Source organism: Lagopus muta, chromosome 2, assembly GCF_023343835.1.
Source record: "Lagopus muta isolate bLagMut1 chromosome 2, bLagMut1 primary, whole genome shotgun sequence".
Classification (NCBI taxonomy): Eukaryota; Metazoa; Chordata; class Aves; order Galliformes; family Phasianidae; genus Lagopus; species Lagopus muta.
The window spans coordinates 46,858,870-46,872,918 of record NC_064434.1 but is presented as its reverse complement, the minus strand read 5'-3'; the positions used below and the strand labels follow the sequence as shown (position 1 = coordinate 46,872,918).

General features: G+C 42.3%; 1 protein-coding gene across 4 annotated transcripts in view; it reads right to left on the bottom strand.

The window, feature by feature from the left end:
* The window catches only part of DSE (dermatan sulfate epimerase), a 31,750-nt gene extending 18,690 nt beyond the window's left edge, over positions 1-13,060 (bottom strand). The window contains exons 1-3 of one of the 4 annotated variants that reach the window (XM_048938409.1): positions 12,736-13,059; positions 5,142-5,271; positions 1,352-1,820 (exon numbers count right to left, since the gene is read on the bottom strand). In XM_048938409.1, coding sequence (XP_048794366.1) covers positions 1,352-1,767 — 416 coding nt within the window. In that variant the 5' untranslated portion in view covers positions 1,768-1,820; positions 5,142-5,271; positions 12,736-13,059. Of the gene's footprint in view, positions 1-1,351; positions 1,821-5,141; positions 5,272-10,842; positions 11,135-12,735 lie in introns of those variants that run through there. The other 3 variants (XM_048938410.1, XM_048938411.1, XM_048938412.1) reach the window with 3 other exon arrangements.
* Between the last annotated feature and the right edge of the window lie 989 nt (positions 13,061-14,049).

Here is a 14,049-nt window from a genome sequence, read left to right as displayed (position 1 = left end):
TTATTTAGGTAGGGCTTATCTCCAGAACATCTAAATATCTACTAGTAGCAATCAGACAAGAACTGTTGTACATGCCATCTTTCCTCTCCTAGTCTAATCCTAAGTGGAGAATTGTGTGCAGTAACACATTTTGCACGCACTTTTTAATTATATTTCTCAGATTTACGAAATCTAACTGTTCAGAAGCTGTAGGAGTGAACATGTTGACCGATTTGAGCAAAGTCAGACAAAGTAATACATGCCCCAGGGGTGGTAGATTGCTACAGCCTTCCATAAAGCCACTGCTGGATGAGGGAGAGAACTTACAGAGCTACAGAGTGAACTTCACGTTGAAAGCATGGAGGAAAAAAAAGGGAAATAATCAGGTATGAAAAACAAAGGAGTGTGAAGATTGTGCTTCAACAATCAAACAGTGTCTTAATGCAGCCTGATTGAGTGGGTGGCAGCCCTGCCTACCGCAGGGAGTTGGAACTAGATGACCTCAAGGTCCCCTCCAACCTAACTCATTCTATGTTTCTATGATTCTATCTTAGAGTTCCAATCAGTAAATTCACTCAACAGTGAAAACACTAACTTCTGCCCCTGTAAAAAAAAAAAAAAAAAAAAAGTGTGGCACAGTGAGGACAGAATAATGCATATGACAACTCATATCCAAATGAAGTTAATGCAGGTCATCAAAATGCTAGACACTTCAACAGCTGCAGTAAAACACTTCAAAAAAACAATTATTTTTTCATGACCTACAATGTCTTTAAGGGAAGCCTGGGAAATGCACAGCAATGTGGAGTTGCAAGCCTTAACTAAAGCTCAGACAGATGTTAGAGCATTCATAAAACACTTGTTTGAGGAAACTCTGAGTGTCACTTGTACCTAAATCCTACAGACACCGTTTCACAGGGCAGTCTTTTCTGAATTCTTCCTAAGGAAACATTACCCAAAGGAAATGTGCTAGTCTGGAAAAAGAGTGGAAAAAGTTAACACTACATTCTCACTAAAAATCAGATGGTAAACCCTGACTTCTGATGTGTGGTGGTGGTTTAGGATTTTTTTTTTTTTTTTTTTTTTTTTTTTTTTTTTTTTTTTTTACTTTAGAGTGAAACTTCAGACACGAAGGGTCCTGCCTCTTCTCTTCGCATTAATTTACAATAGGGTAGATACAGTGAAGGTAAAAAGCTATGTGGCACTGCTGGTTCAGATGAGGGTAAATGCGTTTGGCAAGTTAGTTACTGTCAAAAAGAATGTTAAAACAACTGAAACAATTCAAGTAATTTACTAATCTAACTCACTTTTCCAGCTGCAGGCAGTTTATACAATAATGACAACTTTAAAAAAAAAAAAGATAAAAATCTACCAACTAGGCTGAGCTGCCATCCTCTCCATGTAATCCTTGGCCATGCCAATGGCTTCAGTGTTGTCAGGATAGAGAACACAGAACATTGCCAAGGCCCCCAAGTTGTTGCCGTAAATCTCATTCCACCGAGCGCTGAACTCCTTTGGATCCCATGGCGGGAGGTACTCCAGGGGGTTTGACAGCATTGTCTGCACTGCCTCCATCAGCCGAGCCGTGATGTGTCGGTGTGTGGTTGCTGCCTGGAGACGCAGACCCTCCACGTCACCCTTGGAAAAGTAGAGCATGGGATAACTGTCGTAGTTGGCATTGACAAAAGGAACCATGGCATCCACGTCCTCCCTGATGCCGCAAGCGAAGGCGAAGCACATCACATGTATGAAAAACACACTTGGGGCTCCCCGGGTGTGAGTCCTCATTGTGGCATCAGATCTCCAAGTCCCAGTGGGAGCCAAATCATCTTTGAAATATCCTATGGCAGACAGATGTAAAAGAGTTAGAAAAACAATCCGTAAGGCAATATAATCAAGGATGCTTTTGAGGAAATATGACTCCAACGAGACTTAAGACATGTGGCTTTCAAATCATTTCTCCACAAATCATTCAGACTGAGCAACCCATCCTAAAGAAAAACCTACCTGCTTTGAAACCTATATACTACTATCAGGAGCTGATACAAGGAGAATGAACACACTGACAGTTCAAGTATTTGGGACTCACTGAAGTTTCAATTCACTGCAATAGTGCCTAACTCAAAGCACTGCTGTCTTACTGGGAAATAGATGAGGGAGAGAGAGGGAAGGAAGGAGGAGTGGGGACTGCCATTGAGATGGTGCTAGCAGCAGCCAAGCCTGTGTGCTGCAGTGGCTGATGTTAACAGCTGGAGAACGAAGGATGTGGAATGCTAGAGTTTGCGTAGAGGTCATTTTATACTGTGCTCTGACACGTCCTCATTTTCAAAAAAAAGACGGAACGAATAAAGAGAACAAGGAACAGGCAGAGCCTTAGAAAGGCAGCTGAAATACCCAGCCTTTAGGGCATTTAGGTATTTTGTATCTTTTTTTTTCCCCTAAGCGGCTCTCCATCTTGCATTTGGAGATTTACTGCCAGCTACCAAGGAGGCTGAAGGTTAAAGTAAAGTACATATTTTCCTACATACACAACTTCTCAAAATGTGCCCAAATGGCAAATCTATACTGAGGTTAAATGGAAGTATTTAAACATAGTAAGCTACTTAGTAGAAAACACCAACTATCTAGCCTTAAGTCTCAGATAAAACATGGCCAGGATCCCCCTGAGGAAAGCCAACAAATTCCTCAAATTCTTCACAGGGGAAAGGTTACAGAAAGCAGACTGAAGAGAGACAGCTTTATGTAAATAATGAACAGTAGTTTTCAATTATTGAAAAAGAAATAGACAGGAGGAAAGAAAACCTAAAAACAAATATGAAATATTTTTTTCCATGGAAAACCTGTTTCATAGGATTCAGTAATAAAACTCATAAGAGACTGAAGTACAAAGCAACCTTTTATTTCTCCCCACAGTTCCCTATGTATAGATGCCAACATTTCCTAGCAGAAACTTAGGCTGCTAAAACCATGTTTAGAGACCCACATCCTGATTCCACAATGTCATTACTGCATGCACAGTGAGGCAATCTCATTGGACTGCGACCCTCAACAACTACTGGGTACACAGACCCTCAGTCATTTGTGTTCTGTCAATTTAGAAGAAAGTAATTACGGCCAAGAAGTACATGTCCTTTTTTGCATTCCTCCTTAGGGTAAAAATAATGTTGTACTCTGTAACTGTCTGCATTTATGCATTACAGAGCATAACACAATTGCTTTAACAGAGAGTAATGGAAAATGACATTTTCATAGTACTCTAACACATTTTGCAGGTAAGTTTTGCCATTTTTGGGATGTAAACCAATCATTACAGGACACATTACACAGATCAAAGTGTGGTTTAGTTGGTAATACTTGTACTATGTCTACAGATTTGCTCACCACATACACAAACACGCACTATAGTTTATCCAAACACACTCAATTCTGTTGGTATCCTCACCTATAAATAATGAATACATACAGGAATATATTTTGAAAGGAAGGGTAAATATATTTTAAATAAAAGTTGAAAAAAGCCTTTTGAAATGCAGTGTTTTTTTTTTTTTAAAAAAAAAAAAAAAAAAGCTCAACAAGAACTGTTGAGAACTGCTTTATCATGACCAAAAAAAAAAAAAAATTACCACATCGCTTAAAAAAACATTTTATGATCCTTTAGAAGTGGTGAGAAAAGGAAAAAAAAAAATCCCACATAGCAGAAAGGACTCCATGCATTCCTTGCCTTGGTTTGATTCCTGTAAGGACTCTCGCACATCAGTGAGAAATTAAACATACTTGAATTTAGGGATGATTTTAAAGTCTCCCTAAATTACAGTCTTTCTGACCAGGGTATATACTGCAAAGTTTCCCATGACATCCCCCTTTGAAAATTTGGACACGTTTCCCAGCACTAAACCAAAAACAAACACCTCCTGTGTTGTCTAAAATCTATAGTTCATATTTTATGAATTCAATAACCTCCCTCCCCATCTTTTCCTGGTTTGGCAGAAAGTCAACAGGCAGTGACAAAAACAGGACTACAAAGCCACTAATTTGTGATCAAATTGCATGAGTACAGAGTGACCTTCCTCTCCACATGCACCTCTGCGGAGGCCCTAGCCACAACCACAGAGGGGGACTGGGACAGCGTGAGCATGGCCAAAGCGATGCTACAGGAGGAAAGAAATGTGTTTAGGTGTTCTGTGTTGTCTCAGTTGCAGTGCCCTTAAGAGCAGGACTAACAAAACTGATAACAAAAAGTCACAGCCGTGGACAGGCAGCCTACAGACATGCAGTAGGCAGTATCAGCCAGAGAGGAAATACGGACTAGGTGGTTACAGACAGAGCCCTGACATACCAGCTCCACAGGGGCTTCAAGTAGCTGAGCTGCCTTGAACCACATGCAGAACTGAGGCCTTCCCAGACTAGGATGGGCTTGACCACATTTTACTCATTTACTGATCTCTCTCAGTAATACCACAGGGCTCTGAGGTGTCAGCGCTCTTCCTCGCTGCAGTTGGTTAGAAACTAAACTGGCTTGTAAGGTATCTACAAAACCACTTCAAAAATTATCAGACATGAGATGTAACAGGCTCCAGAAGAACCAATTCACCCTTGACAAGAGAACCCGGCCAAAAATAATAACTTTTAGAGACTATTTAAAATTCCATACAATGGTACAAATATCCTTAGGGAGGAAGGGATGACAATCATTAACTATTGAAGCATAACGCATAAGCGTTAGATGTTGAACTCCATATTCTGATGTTTCTTTAGCTAACTTACTTGCCTACTGAAACCTAAAGAAACATACTGCACTGTTGGAAACATGCATCTGAAACCCAATTATCTCCATAACTTAGGTGAAATCAAACATGGACAGACAATTGGCCACATAAACCCCAACTTAACAGTTGTGGGTGAACCTGCAACAAGTTTGCTCAATACACAGGGTGAAATGAAAAGGAGCCTGGCTTTCTGATTGCTTAAATCTCACTCACAATACTACTTTTTAAAGTAAAAAGAATTCCTTAATATCATATTACACTACATCATCACCAACCACATCTTCCAAGAAAAACTTTATCGTGCAATTCAACCTTTTCTGAAAACAGTTTTTTTATTCTGTTTGGAAACCATAACCTGATAAAGTATTAAAAGTAAGGAGAGTAAAGGATGCTTACCCTCTGAAGAAAATGTTAATATACCATATACTTTGAAGGGTTGTCACTCAGTCCTAGACTGAAAAAGCATTTGCCATGATTTCCACTCCACTGCCAGCAGAAACAAAACAATAGAGGAACACCATTTATTCTAGGGGGAAAAAAAAAGAATAAATTTTAACTATTTTCATTCTCCTCATCCACAATAAACACTGGATATTCTACTGGGGAAAAAAAAATATTATAAAACTGATGCCACTAACTGAATTGGACATTGTTATACACAGTAGGTCCACCAAATAAACACTGTCTAAAGGAAAACAGAGGCCCTGTTAACTCCAGCTGCTTGTGCATTGAAAGACAGCTCCAGCAGAGAGAGCAAAGGAGCAGGAAGGGGGGGGGGGTGAAGGGCTGTGAGGAAAGGACAGCACTGGTTGGATCAGCAATACTTGAAGCACCCTGACATTATGGATTATTAAAAAAAAAAAAAAAACAAAAAAAAAAAACAAAAAAAAAACACAAAACATTTAGAGACTAGTGACTTCAGTTCTGAAGAGGCACTTTGGGGACGATTTTTGCTGGAACAGCTCTTGTATCTTCTCTTAGAAAAAAGAAATAGTGAGCATCTCTGGTAGCATCTTCAAGACTCACCCATGTCTCACCTCTGACATGATATCTCATCAGTATGTACATCTATGACCAGCAAAGCTGGCACTTAGGATTTCTGGTGATTAAAGTTTCCACCAGAACAGCATGGATTCTTCAGGTTACTGAATGAGAGGCTCCCACCATGGTTGAGGGTTGCGGCACACACAAACCAGCCCTGCCCACCCAGTTTCACCAGGAGTGACTGTCTCAGCACACAGCTCTTGCCTATGCTTGCTGAGGCTATGGGCCCTCCTCCTCACGGTGGAGAATCAGCTTCTATAAAACCAAGTTTATCATTTGGAAACAGTGATGTTTTAAAACCATGAGCATGTTAACTGGAAAGTTATTTTATAGAAGAATATCAGCTTTAGCACTGATTGAGTATTTTGCAAACAAAAACAGGAATGTAATCGAGTCATCTAACTGAAACTAGTTGCATTTAAGGACAAAATAATGCAGCTAGAGTCCATGGAAACAGATGAAAAAGTCAATAGAGACTAATCCCCATATATTGCCATTCAGTTCCTATACTGACTCATGGATCTATCTGAGGGCAAAATTAGGCAACACAGTGGGACCAAGAAAAGTACAAACTTATCTGCACACTGTAGTAACCACAACAAATCCAGTGTCTAAACTCTCAAGCCTAATGGCTAGAGTGCTAATGTTCCACATCAGCAGGTACTACCTAGATCCTTTCAGAGCTGCAAGGCTAGACAAGAGTACAGGAGATTGACATGCAGCTGAGAGTCCTTCCTCCAAACTCAGTGATTGATTATCTGTCCCTCCAGTAACAATGCTGGGAAGGTGGAGTACCACTGCTCACAACTTGAGTAAAGCCTATTACAACCTTAACCACCAGGGGACATTACTTTGCTTCTTCCTCTCATTTTTCCATTGTGAGAAAAATGCTACACCGTAAGTATGTGATCTGAAAAGTATTTAAAAGCTTAAATATTGAAATGCAAAACATAACTCAGAAATCATCTGCAATAAAGAAAGTACCACTCAGGTACCTGTGTGTTTGTTTTGCACTTGTTCTAATATGATCTAAAATAACCTTAAAGGAGGCTTTGCATCAGCTTGCATGTCTGAGCGATTGCTGTAACTCTGAAAACCATGAAGGCAACCAGAAGGAAGTAGTTCCTAAACTAATTACCCATCTATGACATCATGTCAGCAGTCAAGATTTAAACTTGTGCCTATCCTTTGATCTATGCACAAAATTCAATGGATCTATTTAGTACAGCATGCAGCTGTATGGCTATCATGATGGGTTGCACTCAATTCTGCACTATGCTGCAGACAGAGCAGGAGTTCACTGTAGAACGTGTAAGTTATCAGCCATGGAAGCCCTGCCTGCACTTAGCCTTTCTATTTAAAATCGTATTTGTTGTTTTTACCACCATATTTAGAAATCAGCATGGCCTACACACACCCAATGCATAACCTTTTCTCTGCCTCAAGCAAAAACAGGATTTAAATTTTCTGCATGCCCAAACCATAGCCTGGGAATTTGGAATTTTCTTCTATTTTATAAGTTATTCCAGTACACAAATGCTTTCTCAATTTTTCAGTTGTACAAACATTACTACTCTTAACTCTCGCTGGGATCCTTTAATCTATACTTCGCTGTCTAGAATGAATAAGAAAATAATTTTGATATGCAGCACCATAAAGGCAGTAATTCCCAACCAGTTTGGACATGCCTGCTAAGGCATTCAGTGAATAGAAGCTTAGTCACTTCTACCATCACAGACTACATGACTATGAACCTCCACAGAAAGATCTCTTTGAGAGCTCCAGAACTTTTTATTTTATCCTAAGCTGAAAAAAAATTTAAAAGGCCTTTTATATAATTAGAAATAATTATTTTTCACAGAAGCTAGCACTAACAAAGGCAACTAGAAAGTATTAACTGCTTTTGTCCATTCCACTGATGTCCTAGAGGTCAACCTGCAAACCACTTGTCCATCCATTACACAGTTCTAACATGTAGGAAACTTCTGGGGACTAGAACTATCATCATAGCAGTGCAGAAACTCAGAACAGAGGAACCTGTAACAGTTCAGGTTATTTTTTTTGCAACTGCTAAGAAGCATAGCTTTTTCTGACCCGTTCAGCAGGCCTGGAAGTGTGTGAACAGTTGGACTTGGGGTATCAGGAACTACACAGAAGGTTTCCTGTGAAAGCAGCCTCCTGGCCAGAAGAGAAACTGTGTCTCACCACGGGAAGTAAGCAAAGGAAGAGATTATTTGAGGTTACCCAGAGCGTGATCTGTGCACGGATCAAGCAACAGAAGTACAGTGCACAGGAAAAGCTGCAACACACTATGTGACTGCAATGCCCAGGAGGTGCAAATAGAGGACAGAAAAAATTAATCATACATGTAAAAGGGGAAAGGCAATTTTACTGCCGTCAAAACAAAAATCCTCCTTGTGCCTAATCCAACCTGATCAGACTGCTGCGTGTGGAGCTTCCCTTCCTGCTTCAGCAGGCCAGTTATCAGAAACTTCTGACACTGGTGTTTCCATCTCACAATTTAGTTCCTATTCCCTTTTCCAATTAATATCTTTTTATTAGCCTTCTTCTTTACTCCTTCTTTTATTTGTAAATGTTTCAAGTCCCCTGGCTGGTTGTTCACCTCTACTATGTATAATTGACAGCTTTAAACTTTCCTGCTTATTGTTTTAATTGCCCTCCAAGATGAATGGAGACAAATGCCTCAGCTGGTGTTCTACAAACTCAGCTTTTTCTCCAAGTATATCTGTGCCTATTTACAAACTTCAGCAGTTGAAGATATCAAGTATTTATTTTTGTTAGCATTTCCACAGAATGTCATATCAACAGATGGGAATGCATCATATCCTTTGCTTGCTATGCGATCAAAGTGCATTTTAACTGTCTCCCATATCCTATTAATGACTCAGTTTTGCATACAAAGCTATCCTACAACTTTATTTATATTATGCTGACATGTAAAGAACATTGGTAAAAACCAAAGTAGTCTATGCTAGTCAATTCATGAATCTAAAAAGATTATCATCTGACTTAAATCAACGCTTGGTTTTATATTATTTACATCTACTTTTAAGACATGCATACTCACATAGAACTACTCTTTCATTTGCTATAATACAAACATCTCTATGTTTATTGACTTCAGTTGCACCACCTCACCTGACAGCCCCTTCTCACCTCTACTCAATATACAGTTCATAATTATTGGTACAACTCTGTCATTACCTGTGCTACATTCATATTTCATTGCTATACATCTCTATCTCCAGTTTCTATACATAATAATGTATAGAGAGCACATAGCTTCTCTATCTATATAATATGTATGTACCAGATGCACCCAATGTTTTTCAGGGTACAAACTTGGAGAGAACATAAAACATATTGCTCCTTTGAGATTGTGCTCCTTTGAGATTACTGCTATCTTCACAGCCGTGATAAGACGAGCCAGTTATATTTACATGGAAAGAAGCTTCCAATACAGACACAGCTCAAAGTTTCACTACTCCTGCAAAGTTTAGCAGCTCATGTTTGGCATAACCAATTTTCTTGAGTAGGCTTCAACATTACCATTAAATTACAGGTTAATCTTTAAATTTAGAATTGCAAATACTAATTTTTCTGGCTTTGAGCTGTGCAGGCATGGCTCTCGCAGCTCAACCAAAACATTGCGTAGCACTTCAGCAAAAAATGTGGTATACCACAGTTACAAGGATCTGATCAAAAAGCTTTAAAGTAACTTGGCATCCACAGAAACATCCTTAGAGAATTTCTGAAATACTTCCATAGCTATAGCAAATATTTCATTGAAAACTTACGATGGCAAACATGGTTTCTATCAAACATTCAGCATACTTATCATCTCTGATAAAAACAAACAAATGAAAACAAACAAGAACATAAAGAAAACTGTGGTGGAAGAATCTCTAATGTTAAAATTAAGTTTATCTGCTACTGAAACACAATACCTAACTGAGAAAACTGACCAGAATCCCTGAAGTCCATTGTCTGCTCTAAACAAGGCTATTGCCAATCCCTATGATACTCTTCCTGAGTCTGAGCTAGGAGGAGAAAAAAGAAAAGAGGACCAAACAGAAGTAATTTCAGACCATGTAAAAATAACGGCCTCACTGCGACTGAGTTTTAACACCTGACTGCATCCCAACGGCAGTGAAAAAGTGATGTCAGCATCTGATGGGAGAAGCTATTCCCAGTGCTCTGTCCTTCATGTCATTCCCAAAATGACCAGACCTCATAGGTCAGGTCCGTGTTACCAACACCTTGCTTCTGCTGAACTTCTGCTGGCCAAGCATTTGTGAGAAAGGACCCACATGACATCAGCAATATTTCCTATTTCCTGGCAGGATTTAATCCCCTTCCCTGCTCCATTCCCATCCTGAGCAAAAATCGAGTCTGGAAAAAGCGCAGTGCACAAGGGTCTGGGGCTTTTGCTAATGAAGCTGTCACACCTCATCATGTCCCCACCATGATTAGCTGTGCCAACAGACACATAACACGGGTCTCACATGAGAAAACGTTGAATCTGTGGAGTGAATAAATCCTGATATTTGCATAAGGTGAGCAGGATCTGGCCCTCTGTATCGCAGTGAAGAAGAGCTGCACCTTGTGCATATCTGGAATGTCATCCCTGGGTCATGGTCCATGCTTTGGCACAAAGCACACCCACCCAAACAGGGAACAGTTCAAGGGATGGGCTTTCAACCAAATATTAAGCCCAAGTATAATAAAGACATGACTACAGCTGTGAACACAAACTGGCACTGCGCTGTAGCAGCTTTGGGAGTACAACACTGTAACCAAACTCCTTTATCTAAACCAGCTGAAAGGAAGTGCAAACAGGCAGGACAAGCTTGCTGCTGAGATATCCTATTTGCCAATTAAATGCAGCTCACTAAGAAAAAGCCGTATCTTTTACTATCCTCACACTTGGATTACCAAGTCTAAACCAGGAAACAAAAGTTACAGAAAGTTGTTTCCTTGTTTATACTTCTAATCTCTGCAAAAAAATAAAAATAAAAAGGGGAAAACAAACCTTATTTCTTGCAAAATATCCAGGAACAATAGCAGTAGTAACTGAATCACTTTCTGCTCATTGCTGGAGTATGATGGGGGTTCCAGATGTTCAAATTTCCAAACACAGCCGTAGGAATGTGACTCAGTTCTAACTAAACTAGTGTGATTGCAATTAGTGAGAACTGAGTCACATTCCTGTGCAGACACTGCTGCTGCATGGCCTCACTTACAGCCTCACTTCACCCCACTCTCATGGCCACTGACAGATGGGATCATTTCTTCACCTGCAAATAAGATGGTGATGCTCATTTGCAAACCACCAGCTGCCTGCTGGGGGCAATAATTTCCTACCATCACTGACCCAGGTTTGAAAAACTTTAATCTTTTCTTTCTTAATTTTTTTTTTTTTTTTTTTAAGTGCCAGAAGAAGGCACTGAGTCACTGCTCATAAAGAAGTAGCTGAAAGCTAGCTTCAATTTTATTACAACTGTATGCAACCTATGAAAACAACTTCTAACACTTAGCCAGGTAATTAAATGCACTTCTTTCTCCACTGTAATGTAGAAATTTACTAAATACCTCATTAGAACAATTAAAATAAACTGTGATGACATTTGAGCTCACTTGAGTGACTAGAAACTATCAGCTTTTACCACAGGTAACCAATCTGCCTAGCTCTTCCTTTGCAGCACATACTTTCTATGACCTAAGTGCTGGGGTTAGAAGTGGCTGTACAGGGATACAGTGACAGAGCCACTGACCTCAGTGTCTTCTGAGGTCAGCATCCACACAGGATGCAGATACAATTATAAATGTATCTTGTTCTTATATTAAATAATACCTTTTTTTTTTTTGTTTCATGGCAATACCAATCAGTGCTAAGTATCCCAATACTTCCAGCAATAAAAGCAAACTTATTCTGAATAACAAGAAAACATTTTGTTAAAGCACTGGCAGTCCTTCCCCAGTGAGACAGCCTATTAGAAATATATTGTAGCTTTGTTTGCCAGCAAAATTTACAGTCAAGAAAATTCCAATCCAGAACTGGCACTTTGTTGCCTTCCATTAAAAACTTCAGCTAATGTAGGTCACAAAAGAAACCCATAGGAGCAGTGCCACACAATGCAAGAACCCCCAGCTGGAGTAACACTTAGCGCTTCTGTTGAAAAATGCACCCAGGGATCTCTGAGCAGTTATGAACTCAATTAATTAATTAGGGCTCTCAGCACCTCCATGACGCAGCGGGCACATTTATCTGCTTTATGAGTAGGGGAAGCAGAGGCACAGCGAGGTGGGGCATGCTGCCCGAGGCTGCCCAGCGAGAGACTTTCAGAGCAATGAACAGAATCTGAGTTATTGATTCCCACTGCTGCCCTTCGCTGTATTGTTCCTTTTCCCAAACCCCGTGCTGAGTTATGATCATTGTTGGCGTGATAACCATCGCGTGGCAATGCTCAGCCGAGATTTGCTTGCTCTTTGTTTGGGCCGTATTAAAACTTGAGTGTTATTTAAACTGCAATAGATCTTCTCGGGCTGAGCAAACCCTGCAGCTACTCGAGCAATAATTCCTGCATTTAATTCCCAGCTACATTCGCTTCCTACGTTGTCACTGTCCAAAAAGGCGACTTGGGGAGCAGCACAGCTTTACGTTGTTTGGAGAAGGGATGTCATAAAGAGGCGCAGCGCGGCTGCTCCCGGCGCCGTCGGGCCGCACTCGCGGGGCGTGCAGGAGGCACGGAGCGGCCCGAGGGCCGCCGGCATAGCGGGAGGTGGCAGCCGCGCTCCCAAGCTCACTCCGACTTTTCCAACAACCACCACCAAAAATCAAAACGGCAGGAAGTTGCATCGGGCAGATCTCCCTTTTCCTGTCTCTGGGCTCCCCTAGGCGCACGATGAGGATGCTCCCACTTACCTCTCACACGGGCACGTCTGCGAGGCTCCACTCAGCGCCTGCGGACGGCTCCGGCGCTGCTGCGGGGGTGGGGTACAGACCTAAGCACCTCCAGTGCGCGGGGCCCGACCCGCGCCCCGTCGGCACCCGCAGCGCCGCCGAGAGGAGCCCCCGGGCCCGCCGCGCCCAGCGGAAAGACGGGACGGGACGCGGAGACGCGACGGTGCGGGGGCGCGCACTTTCTGCCGGCGGCCCCTGCTCGGCGCAGCCTCGCAATTCCTCGAACCGCGAGTTTCTGCCGAGCAGCCCCGGGGCACGGAGCGGGGGGGCCGTTTTTCTACTCAGGAAGAAAGCGGCTGCCCCCTCCCGCTCCACCCCCTCCTCCCCGCCCTCCTTCCTTACCTCTCCCCGTCCTCCGTCGCCTCCTCCCCCTCCCCGCCCCAGCCCCTCACGCCATGGCGGCGGCGCGGTCCCGCTCCGCCTGCCGCCCCCACGGCAGCCCCCGGCCCCGCTGCCGTTCCCGCACGGAAGCAGCGCGGCCGCCCCTTGTAGCGGGGTGCGCTTGTTGGAGCGCCGGCCGCAAAACAAGGAAATGCGCACCCGGCCCCAACCCCGAATGTCGGAATTGCGGGTTCTGCACGGCTCTGCACGGAGTGTGGAGATGAAAGCAGCCAGGGGGAACTCACTCGGTGTCCATCTCACCGTGCTGCATAATCATAGGATTATAGAATATTCCGAGTTGGAAGGGAATCTTAAGGATCATCAAGTCTGACTGTCAGTCTATCACCACCGCATCCACTAACCAGATTCCTCAGCATCTAAACATTTCTAGAACACTTCTAGGGACAGTGACTCCACCACCTAACTGGTCAGCCCGTTCTAGCACCTGATCACTCTTCTGAGAATCAATTTTTTCCCAATATCCAACCCAAACATCCTCTGGAGCAACTTAAGGCCATTACCTCTCATCCTGTCCTTGGTTATATGGGAGAAGAGGCCAACTTCCCCCACTCCACAACCTCCATTCAGGTAACTGTAGAAAGTGACAAGGTCTCCCCTGAGCCTCCTCTTCTCCAGATCAAACAATCCCAGTTCCCTCAGCTGCTTCCAATAACACTTGTGCTCCAGGCCCTTCACAGGTATGTGACATGCTTCTCTGAACACGCTCCAGGACTTCCATGTCCTTCTGGTAGTGAGAGGCCCAATGGAACATCTCACCCAAATGTCCCCTCAGAGTTCTTTTTCCCCACAATGACACAAAATGTCAATTTGTCCACGTGCTCTTTGAAATGTGATGTGACTATATTTAAGCTTACACAAGTAAAAATGTGAAAT